Raw genomic sequence first — 12479 nt, 5'->3', positions numbered from 1 at the left:
CAACATACTTTTAAATTAGATTGAACTCTCTACTCTAGAACTAAATATAAATATATTTAAAAGTGTCAGTGGGTTCATTAATATCAGTGGCTGCTGCTGATTGTCTCTTTAATCCATTAATATGTTTGTGATATGTTTCAGCAGAATTATTATAAAATAATGAATTTTGGCCACATTTAGTCTTTCTAAATGAATATTGATTTTTTTTGCAGGATATTAAGATTTTGCTTTTGCAAATATTAATGTAAAATTATGGAATCAACTTTCAAATGCTATATTTAAATGTTACATATGAATATAAAAAAAAAACATCATAAAAGGCTTAATGATACAGACTTTGATGGTAAGTAACTCAAATAATGAGCTTTGAGGTGTTTAAAACACTTTTTCTATTTGAGAACTAAAGATTGGAGCTGTATTTTTATATTTGGAATAAACACTTTGAAATCATTAACCCAATGTTTTGTTGGTCTCTAGTAAGTATATTTAGTACTATAGTATACTCTGGTCTGGCCCTGCCTGGGATGGAACCTGGGACTCCTGAATTGAAGCCTGTAGCCCTGTCTCTGTGCCACCAGAGGGCTTTAGCTTGTGCTGATGCTTTGGGAGACCTGTTGCCTGCACTGGTTGTGCTCTTTAGCTCCACCTGCCTGCCAGCTGCAGGCAGTTACCTTGTCAGCACTGCTACAAAAGGCAGCCTCACAGACCACTCCCTGCCCTGACATTGTGGTTCTACCAGTCTGTTAGTGTCTCTGACCTTGCCTGATTTCCTGTTTGTTTTTCCCCTCTGGTTCCTGAGTTCTGCTTGCCTCCTGACTACTTTCTTGGATTTCCCTTTTGATTGATGAACGATTGCACTGCTATTCTGGTATATCAAACTTGACCTTGTCTCCTGACTACTCTAATGGATCCTTCCTGTGTTTGGTGACTTATCGGACTGCTCTTGGGTATCTGGCTCTCGACTTGTCTCCTAGCTATTCTCTCATCTCCAGCCTGTCACTGCTACCTGTTATTTTTTGTCACCATCCTGCCTTCCCTGGAATCCTACTTCTGCACCCAAGACCTTCAGAGGACGTTTGCCAAGCACTGGTATCCTGTTTCAGTGCCTAGCCCTGCAGAGGGTGCTGTCTGCCAAGTGCAAGTCTCCAGCTACTGCACTCAAGCTCTACAGAGGGTATCTGCCAAGTTCCAGTATCCAGCTATTGTACCCAAGCTCTGCAGAGGGTGTTTCTCAAGTTTCTGTACCCTAGCTCTACAGAGAGTATCTGCCAAGTGCCCATCTGCAGTTCATGCTCCCAAGCCCTGCAGAAATATCTGCCACATACCAGTATCCACCTATTGTACCCAAACTCTGCAGTTGGTGTCCCCTCAGCTTCTAGAAAGAGAGATAGATAGAGATAGATATATATAGACAGAAAGAGATAGACAGATAGAGATAGATAAATAGATAGAGATTCTCGGAAAAAAAACCTTGATTGCTCTAGCTAAGGGACATGCCCTACATTTCTGCAAGCGAAGGAGAGACAGATACATTAAAGTTTACACAGTATAGTGCTCAATGAAATTAGCAGTTTAAAAAGAGTATTGATTATAAGGTAAAAAAATCAAAGTACGCAATAAAAATTGTATTAATTGTATTAAAATGTGCATTAAAGGGACCTTTTTTCTTTTATGATTCATACAGATCATACAATTTTAAACAACTTTCAATTTACTTCTATTATCGAATGTAATTCATTCTCTTGGTATCCTGTGTTGAAGGAGAAGTAATATACTACTGGGAGCTAGCTGAACACATCTGGCGAGCCAATGACAAAAGGAAACTAGTTCCCAGTAGTGCATTGCGGCTCCTTCAAAAAAGGATACCATGAGAATGAATCAAATTTGATAATAAAAGTACATTGAAAAGTTGTTTAAAATTGTATTCTCTGTCTGAATCAGAAAAGAACGCATAGCTGCTCATAAGCCTACCTATGTATGCTTTTCAACAAAGGATACAAAGATAATGAAGTAAATTAGGTGTGTCACTTCATATGTTGTCATTATAAAACAAGAGACAAAACGACATGTAGGGAGATTACAAGCATATGGAGGTAGCTGATAGTGTACATGGATAGAGTTGGCTGTGGACACAAATATGAGTACAGATAGTAAATTACCTTCATATAGGCACTGAGAGAGGAAATACGAGACTCAGCAATATCTTTCTTATTTCCAACAAAAATTTTCCCTGTCAACAAAAGAAGAAAAAAATGTCAAATCCTGCAAGGACATAAAACAGTGCAATGTGATTAAGGCCCTAGAGTGTAGAGGATTTGCACACAGTGTAGCACAGCATGCTGCGCTAGGAATGAGGGAGTATTTTTAGGCAAAAAGATTTATAGAAAAATAGTGCTAAATAAGCTAATACCTCTTGGAGATTGAGAAGAAATTTTTTCGTGTGACACGATATGTTTTAAAATAGAAAATAATTTTATTATTACTGACATCTATTGACTGGTTTTTACATTCAATAATATATCTTAATTGTGTGTAAAGAAAACAAATGTTATACAAATACTTTTCTCATAAATATACTGATTGTTATCAAAAACAAATATATAGCTAGCAAATACACTGATTGCTAATAAATACGATTGTAGTAGGTTGGCCAACCTTTTATGTTTTTTATGTACTTATACAAACGTCATAAGCAATGCTTTTCCTTTTAAAATTTAGAAATTAAAATTTCATTATAGTTCAGACATCAACTTCAAGCTAGGAAGCTAAAAAGTGAAACAGGGAACAAATCTAAAATAATGGTAAAATGCAATATTTGTCTTATGTGAGACATTCATAGAGGATTCATATAAAAAGGTCAATCTTAAATGTTCTTCTTTAAAGTTTATCTTAAGAGCTCAAGTGGAGAATAACAAGTATATGTGTAGTAATGATCTGGCTGCAGCCTTTGGTATAGCAATAGCAGTTTTGCTGCTAAAAGCCTGTATATACTGAGATACAATAAACAGGTTTATCAATTTGACCTTATTTTCCACTGGTTCCAAGAATAGGAACGTTCTGAACTCCTAAATGTAGTTTTGAAAGTAATTTGCAGACTTGTTTTAAAAAACACTCTCCTCCAGGGGTTATCCTTCCGGTAGTTTACCCTTTTAGTGGGTTACCAGATGTATGCCTTTGTTATGACTTCTGCGGGCTTCAAATCCACCCTAAGTCCTGGTGTTTTTTGTTACTCGTATCCATTTCAGGGGGACCGTACTCCCGGTGGAGTTATGAAACGATACCTCTGATTTCTTCTTTTGCGGGTAAAAAGCTCTTTTTGTTCCTTAATCTGTCAGTTTTCTTGTAGGGCTCTTTGGTGCCCGCAGTAATAGAATAGAAGATGGTAAATCTCTGCTTCCCTATGAGAGTAGATGCCCCGGATGTTGCTGCTCTTGCTCTACGGCTCTTCTGTGGAATAGTAATACCTGTGGTCCAAGTGAAGGATTAATGCATCTACTCCCATAGCAAGGTGGAGAAAGAGAAACCAGAAAGACAGACACGCTGCAAACGCTCCAGAACCGGCGTCTGCACAAGTGGAAAACCAATACCATCTTCTATTATATTGCTACAGGCACCAAAGAGCCCTACAAGAAAACTGACAGATTAAGGTACAAAAAGAGTTTTTTACCCGCAAAAGAAGAAATCAGAGGTATCGTTTCATAACTCCACCGGGAGTACGGACCCCCTGAAATGGATACGAGTAACAAAAAACACCAGGACTTAGGGTGGATTTGAAGCCCGCAGAAGTCATAACAAAGGCATACATCTGCTAACCCACTAAAAGGGTAAACTACCGGAAGGTTAACCCCTGGAGGAGAGTGTTTTTTAAAAAAAGTCTGCAAATTAAGATGAACATTTAAGATTGACCTTTTTATATGAATCCTCTATGAATGTCTCACATAAGACAAATATTGCATTTTACCATTATTTTAGATTTGTTGCCTGTTTCACTTTTTAGCTTTCTAGCTTGAAGTTGATGAGGCCCATTTATCAAGCTCTGAATGGAGCTTGAAGGGCTGTGTTTCTGGCGAGTCTTCAGACTCGCCAGAAACAGCAGTTATGAAGCAGCGGTCTAAAGACCGCTGCTCCATAACCCTGTCCGCCTGCTCTGAGCAGGCGTACAGACATCGCCGCAATTCAACCCGATCGAGTATGATCGGGTTGATTGACACGTCCCTGCGTTGATTGACACGTCCCATTGACCGCGAGTCTGCAGGGGGCGGCATTGCACCAGCAGCTCTTGTGAGCTGCTGGTGCAATGCTGAATACGGAGAGCGTACTGCTCTCCGTATTTAGCGAGGTCTTGCGGACCTGATCAGCACTGAGCTCTGATCAGGCGGACAGACATCACCGCAATTCAACCCGATCGAGTATGATAGGGTTGATTGAAACCTCCCTGCGTCGATTGACACGTCCCATTGGCCGCGAGTCTGCAGGGGGCGGCATTGCACCAGCAGCTCTTGTGAGCTGCTGGTGCAATGCTGAATACGGAGAGCGTACTGCTCTCCGCATTTAGCTAGGTCTTGCGGACCTGATCAGCACTGTCGGATCAGGTCCGCAAGACCTTTAATAAATTGGCCTCGATGTCTGAACTATAATGAAATTTTAATTTTTAAATTTTAAAAGGAAAATAATTGCTTATGACGTTTGTATAAGTACATAAAAAACATAAAAGGTTGGCCAACCTACTACAATCATTCGGCTAGATTACGAGTTTTGCGGTAAACTGAAAAAGCAGCGTTAACAGGTCCTAACGCTGCTTTTTCCCTACCACTGCTATTACGAGTCTTGCAGGTTTAGGGGCACCGCACACTTGTTTGGCCTTACCGCAAACCGACTTACGTAAAATTCGTAAACCCTTTTTTCTATGGGACTTCCATAGCACTGGTATTACGAGTCTGTCCTGGGAGGCCAAAAAGTGAGCGGTACACCCTCTACCTCCAAGATTCCCAACGCATTCTAAAGTCAGTAGTTATGAGTTTTACACTACAACGCTGTAGCATAAAACTCATAACTAAAGTGCTAGAAAGTACACAAACACCCATAAACTACCTATTAACCCCTAAACCGAGGCCCTCCCGCATCGCAAACACTATAATAACATTTTTAACCCCTAATCTGCCGCTCCGGACATCACCGCCACTAGAATAAACATATTAACCCCTAAACCTCCGCACTCCCGCCTCGCAAACACTAGTTAAATGTTAGTAACCCCTAATCTGCCACATCTAACATCGCCGCCACTTACATTATACTTATTAACCCCTAATCTCCCGCTCCAGACATCGCCGCAACCTACATTATATTTATTAACCCCTAATCTGCTGCCCCCAACATCGCCGCCACCTACCTACATTTATTAACCCCTAATCTGCCGTCCCCAACGTCGCTGTAACTATTCTAAATTTATTAACCCTTTAAACTTAAGTCTAACCCTAACACCCCTAACTTAAATATAATTTAAATAAATCTAAATAAAATTTCTATTATTAACGAAATTATTCCTATTTAAAACTAAATACTTACCTATAAACTAAATCCTAAACTAGCTACAATATAACTAATAGCTACATTGTAGCTAGCTTAGGGTTTATTTTTATTTTACAGGCAAGTTTGTATTTATTTTAACATGGTAGAATAGTTACTAAATAGTTATTAACTATTTAATGCAGATGAACAATTAAGCAGGCACTACATACACAAGTTGATGCTGAAACAAGCCCAAAATTTATTGGAACATGAAGTATAAAATACAGTAAATACCAATCCAAAGTCTGCGGGGTCCTTCAAAGTAACTCCAAGGCAGGTGTGGTTTGAACAAAGGTGGTGATCTGATGCGTTTCGCGCCCCCTACAGGCGCTTACTCATAGATCTGAAGAGGAGAGCGTCGATAAACACCTGCCCACAAGACAGGAAGTCGTAGGAAGACCGAAAGGACACAAGGCTACGTCACTGACAAACACAAAAGAACCCCTTAAAACACCATCGTGCTAGCACACATACCAGGCGCAAAAGCGACAGCTGAGCAACCGCAAACCTTCCGCTAGGCAGGAAAGCCCACCATCAGGTCGCGTTAGTTGGCTGTCCCAAGGGAACCGTATCGTCTGGCACAAGTCAAGCTCCAAGGAGCCCCGGCTCTCAGTAAATCTAGCCAAGTTGTAAAACAAGACAGCTAGAACAAGGGTTAAGCCCAAGTACCCTGGAAACTGGAACCCCCAGGCCAGTCCTCAGATCATAAGGTCCAGTAACATCCCACAGCGGGATCCACAAAGAGAAAATGCTAAGTAAGACTAAGAAGCTCGGGCTCCACAAATATTTAGATGAAACAATCATCCAGGAACATAAATCCCTCGTCTGATATAAAAAAACAGACCTCCCAGGGAAAAATCCAGATAACCCGGATAACAAGAGCAAGAAGCCCTTGCAAGTCCCGACCCAAAGAGAAGAGACCACCCCTTGCAGGAGCCCAACACTCCAAAGAGCTAGGGCCATAAAAGTACACTAGAGCTAACAGGCGTCCAAGCAACATTAACATGATTGTGCTTTAAAAGTGCGGCTAATCCCCCTTAAGGGACACAAGGCACTGAGATCAACCTCAGAAGAAGGGGGCTGAGTAGACCTCACAGAGGATCAAACTAGCAACCCTCGGTTGTTACAGTACAGAATCACAGAGCATTAGTATGGTGAGCTAGCTGCCAGCTAGCCACAAGCTCCCGACACAAGGGGAACAGTGAGGACAAGTCACCCAAACAGAGCAACATCAAGCCTCCACATCACCTCAGATTCGAAGTCAGAGGACAGTAAAACATGGATTTGGATGCCACCTGGATGGCAATACCTGAACCATATGAGTGGAAAACCACTAGGACCTCTTCTATCCCAAGAAGGAGATGAAGAGCATTCCAAACACCAGGGAAGGACTCCTTACTGGAGCCCAAAAAAACCTCACTGTCTAATGTCCAGATAAAGGGACAACCAACTCCCGAAGGGAATCCAAGTCCCCTGAAGGCGACCCATCTACAAGGAGAATGGACAATCCAAGAGGTCTCAATGAAGAAGAGAACCACTAAAGGAACAAGGCCAATAAGGACAATTTCCAAAAGCAACACCGCCCCGACCGGCAGAAAAAAGGCACTAAACCCTCTTATTTTCCCAGCACGTGGGAAGAAATACTCTAGGTTCTGAGGGTATCGGAAGCAACAGAGAGTGACGCAGCAAAATTCACTGACCCAGTCACCAGAAAGGCGGCTATTTAGGACTGAAACAATCCCGAGAGCCGAACGGACCCGCAAGTCCTCTTGAGAATGCTTAGTTGAAACTTATAAAACAAATAACAAGAAACATAAATAATGCTAAGAGCACTCGGCACCCCAACCTGATCAGCAAGGTATAATAGGCACCACGTGTCTGTCTAAGCCGCGAGACAGAAGATCTGAACATAAGCAGGACCAGCCTGCCATCAGGGTCATAACTGCCAAGCTGGCTAATCCGCCCTCAGAGAGGGAGGAAGAAAAACAGACAAACATGGGACTAACGTGTCCCGACCAACTTCCGTAGAAGCAAACAGCGCCTATTGATCCCAGAGAATGTTCCCGCAGGAAACATAGTATGAAAAATAAAAATAAAATTTATCCTAACCGGAAAAAATAAAATGACAGGCAACCCGAGGGTGAACGCCCAAGAAGAATAGAAAGATCCGCAGGACCAGCCTAACGAAAATCCTGTTCTTCCAACAAAACTGGGAAGTATCTCAATAACAAGACTTAAAGGAGATTACTTCATCCCCCCCCCATGTCTAACGAGGTGAGCCATTTGAAGGAGGAGACTGCTGAGTCCCATACCCGAGAAGGATAGGGTCCCCAAACAGCTCAAAAACGTGTCTGAGTAGAATACGAAGGCAAACCAGCCTGTAACGAAAGGCACAACACTCAGGAACAGTTATACCCGTAGGGAACTGCACATGCCCTCCTGTGGCCGAGAGACCTGGGGCAATCAGGCACGAGCACAATCGCAAATAAATATCTGGACTTTGTAGACACGCAAGCGCCAAAAGAATGTAAAAGCGAAAACGTGCCACAACCTCTGGGGGGAACAATCCACCCTAAATATAACACAATCCACCCAAAACATAACCTGGGTTACCCGCATGTGTAGTAGTAGGGAGCCCCCGAGGCGAATGGCTCAGCAGTCCCTTGAATTCCCGAGCCCTAGGAACAAGGCACTCTAGAAAGGTCTAAAGAATATAACTGACTTGAGTCAATGGAGCCAATTTGCATACGTCACAGGGCGAAGAATCTGAATCAGAAAGTTGAACAATCTCAACATCAGCATCCTCCATAACTGGTTAAAGGATACCAAAAAAATTGACTAAATATAAAACAGTTTAAACAGCACCTGACACCCACAATGGCTGGGGCACTCACCACCTCCTATGAACCAGACACCAGCGAACTAGAACTCTCCGTCGCCACACAGTCAGGAATGCGGAAATGGGAGACCAGAACGTAAACAGGTCCGGTCACAAGGTGAACCGTACAGTCCAAAAAAAGCGCGCCCGACCGTAAGGTTGCGTCATTTCAACAGGCCGTTCCAAAAGCCACGAGCCCAGTTAACACTACACATAAGCAGGCTGAATCACATAACAAACATGATTAAAAAAAAACCCTGTTCAATAATCCCCCTCAGGAGATATTAACCCTTGATTCCAAGATACTAAAGGAGTCCCACTGAGACCCTGTATTTTTCATGTGAGTTTGCAGGGACAAATGAGTTACAGTACATTCATGAAGAAGTAAAATGAAACGATCTTACCGGAATCTACGCCGTGGAACAGGAACACGGCCCTTCAAGTGTGACGTATAGTAGATTCGCCTCCGCCATGGACTTGAGAGAAGAAAGTAGGCAGCGAAGCGAAGTTAGACAACGCCGATTGCTTGTGGAGTTGTTAAAATGAGTCGGGATGGTTTCGCAGAAAGACTCTTCCTGCATCTCCGGACTTTAACTTTCATCCAAGCCCTCACTGAAAGACTGACAGAATTACTTAAAACTCCTGTCCCATGTCGAAGAGTACTACCCTCCATAAGAGATGAAAACAAACTTCTGACACTTCTCTGCCAACCTCCTGGGACGAAAGGAAAAGAATGACTGGGGGATGAGGCAAGTGGGAGGAATATTTAAGCCTTTGGCTGGGGTGTCTTTGCCTCCTCCAGGTGGCCAGGTTCTTATTTCCCAAAAGTAATGAATGCAGCTGTGGACTCTTTCCATTTATGAAGAAAAATAGATATTGGTTTCAAATTGCATTCTCTATCTGAATCATGAAAGAAATAAAATTGGGTTCCATGTCCCTTTAAGTTTGTATCAAGTTTTTGTAGTTAAATTCTCCTGGAATTTGTTTTACCTAAATTCTTCTGTGTAACTATTTGGGGCTAGATTACAAGTGGATTGCTAATTTAGCACGCGCGCCTGTAATCAGGCAAATTTGCCCGTTTACGGGCGAGCGATAATTAACCAGATATTACAAGTCGCTGGTTATTGCTACTGTGAGCTTGCGGTAGCAATTAGCGCTCCGAAAATTAACCAGAGGTCAGACCTCTGGTTAATTTTCAAAATGTCCCCCAATTGCCCCCAAAATTTAGTGTAGTGTGCCTTATAAAAAAATAAAAAATGAAACATCTTATTATTAATAATAAAAGGTGTTAAAAGTGGTGGGAGTGGGGTGTTAGAAAAGAAACGGCACTAAAAAGTGCCTTTACATTGTGGTCTATAGGGAATGTGTGTTTCCAGTAAATATATATGTATATGCTTATATACATACACACACATATATATATATATATATATATATATATATATATATATATATATATATATATATATATATATATATATATATATATATATGTTAATATGCATATTTACACATATTAATACCTAAATATATATGTACTGTATACAAGCATTTACATATATATTTAAAATCTGCTGCCCATCGCTACGTTACTTACCCCCTTCGCTGCACTATTTCTCATGCCGTGTCTCATGGCATGAGAACGAGGCTCCCATTGAGGCTCTTGTGAGTGCAATGCTTCCATGCAATCCGAACTCAAGGTTGCGATTGCATCGAAAAGCGATATTTAGCGCTCCACTTTTAATCTGGCCCTTTGTCTTTTATAGGTTTTGGTTGGGATTTTCTTAGGCAGATGTACTTGACATCAACTATGGCTGAGTGTGACGGTATCATAAAGTGCATCAGACAGGACAGTGCAGAATACAACATGGGAATTGAGGGTACATCAAACAGAGTAGAGAGCTCAGAGCTTAGACAATTACCTGGCAAAGATGGTAGTGTACAGATGTAGGGGGCAATGCCATGCTCTGGCCCATATCGGTCTTCTAGCTTGGTGTGAAGAGTAAGGAACTGGCTGTACCGTCGATATATAAAATACTTCGCGCCACCTTTTGTTTTAACTTCAATAACAAATGCCTGAAAAGACAGCCATTATAAGGTATAGGCACAGAGACAGGATACATGGCTCAATATCAGGTGACCTGACCTTACTTGACTCAGCAGGATGATTTATAGGCGCAAGTTATATGGTGCAATTAGGGGGTAACAAGGAGATATTATATAGTGTAATAGAAGGAGTTATACAAAGAAAGGAAAGAGTTATAGAGAGAGATTATATGTTTAATAGATGGTGTTATAGGGAGGAGTTATAGAGAGATAATATGTTCAATAGAAGGTGTTATAGGGAGGAGTTATAGAGAGATAATATGTTTAATAGAAGGTGTTATAGGGAGGAGTTATAGAGAGATAATATGTTTAATAGAAGGTGTTATAGGGAGGAGTTATAGAGAGAGATAATATGTTTAATAGAAGGTGTTATAGGGAGGAGTTATAGAGAGATTATATGTTTAATAGAAGGTGTTATAGGAGGAGATAGAGAGAGAGAGATAATATGTTTAATAGAAGGTGTTATAGGGAGGAGTTATAGAGAGATTATATGTTTAATAGAAGGTGTTATAGGGAGGAGTTATAGAGAGAGATATGTTTAATAGAAGGTGTTATAGGGAGGAGTTATAGAGAGATTATATGTTTAATAGAAGGTGTTATAGGGAGGAGTTATAGAGAGATTATATGTTTAATAGAAGGTGTTATAGGGAGGAGTTATAGAGAGAGATAATATGTTTAATAGAAGGTGTTATAGGAGGAGTTATAGAGAGATTATATGTTTAATAGAAGGTGTTATAGGGAGGAGATATAGAGAGAGATAATATGTTTAATAGAAGGTGTTATAGGGAGGAGTTATAGAGAGATTATATGTTTAATAGATGGTGTTATAGGGAGGAGTTATAGAGAGATAATATGTTTAATAGAAGGTGTTATAGGGAGGAGTTATAGAGAGATTATATGTTTAATAGAAGGTGTTATAGGGAGGAGTTATAGAGAAATAATATGTATAATAGAAGGTGTTATAGGGAGGAGTTATAGAGAGAGATTATATGTTTAATAGAAGGTGTTATAGGGAGGAGTTATAGAGAGATTATATGTTTAATAGAAGGTGTTATAGGGAGGAGTTATAGAGAGAGATTATATGTTTAATAAAAGGTGTTATAGGGAGGAGTTATAGAGAGAGATTATATGTTTAATAGAAGGTGTTATAGGGAGGAGTTATAGAGAAATTATATGTTTAATAGAAGGTGTTATAGGAGGAGTTATATAGAGAGATTATATGTATAATAGAAGGTGTTATAGGGAGACGTTATAGAGAGATTATATGTTTAATAGAAGGTGTTATAGGGAGGAGTTATAGAGAGATTATATGTTTAATAGAAGGTGTTATAAGGAGGAGTTATAGAGAGATTATATGTTTAATAGAAGGTGTGATAGGGAGGAGTTATGAAGAGCAATGGAAGGATTTTTAGGGAAGATTATATAGCCAATAAGAGGAGTTATATTGAGAAGTTTTACATAGCAATGGGAGGAGCTACATGGATGTTATAATGAGCAGTAGGAAGAGTTATAAATATGGGTTATATGGTACAATATGCAAAGTTATAGAGATTAATTATATTGGTTAACAGCTGTATTAATGCAAATAAATACTTATCCTGTAGTACTAAATGCTAATATTCTTCTAACAAGAAACTCCCATCTGAACTACTGTAACCTCACACTAACTGGGCTTATGTTTTCACAGCTGAGCCCCCGTCCATTAAATGATTTTGCCAGAATCATCCTCCTCGTCTATCCTAATAATCACCAACTCCACTTTCCCTGTCCCTTTCCTGGTTTTAAAGTTGAATAAGGTTACAAATCCAGACACATCCATGATCCACTACTAACACATCTACCCCTTTTTTTGTTAAGTTACTAGGCACTTAATACTCGCCCTCATCTCACAACCCTCCTCTGTAACCTTCCTTTCCTTCCACATCTA

At 40.4% G+C, this 12479-nt stretch overlaps 2 protein-coding genes across 2 annotated transcripts in view; one reads left to right on the top strand and one right to left on the bottom strand.

The window, feature by feature from the left end:
• The window catches only part of PVALB (parvalbumin), a 267268-nt gene that overhangs the window by 40833 nt on the left and 213956 nt on the right, over positions 1 to 12479 (top strand). The window lies entirely within an intron of this gene.
• Positions 1 to 12479, bottom strand: part of NCF4 (neutrophil cytosolic factor 4) — a 120716-nt gene that overhangs the window by 85812 nt on the left and 22425 nt on the right. The window contains exons 3-4 of the mRNA XM_053721213.1: positions 10369 to 10522; positions 2160 to 2230 (exon numbers count right to left, since the gene is read on the bottom strand). Coding sequence (XP_053577188.1) covers positions 2160 to 2230; positions 10369 to 10522 — 225 coding nt within the window. The remainder of the gene's footprint in view (positions 1 to 2159; positions 2231 to 10368; positions 10523 to 12479) is intronic.

Source organism: Bombina bombina, chromosome 7 (assembly GCF_027579735.1).
Source record: "Bombina bombina isolate aBomBom1 chromosome 7, aBomBom1.pri, whole genome shotgun sequence".
Lineage (NCBI taxonomy): Eukaryota > Metazoa > Chordata > Amphibia > Anura > Bombinatoridae > Bombina > Bombina bombina.
The sequence above is the reverse complement of the archived record's forward strand: the minus strand, read 5'-3'. Positions and strand labels throughout refer to the sequence as shown.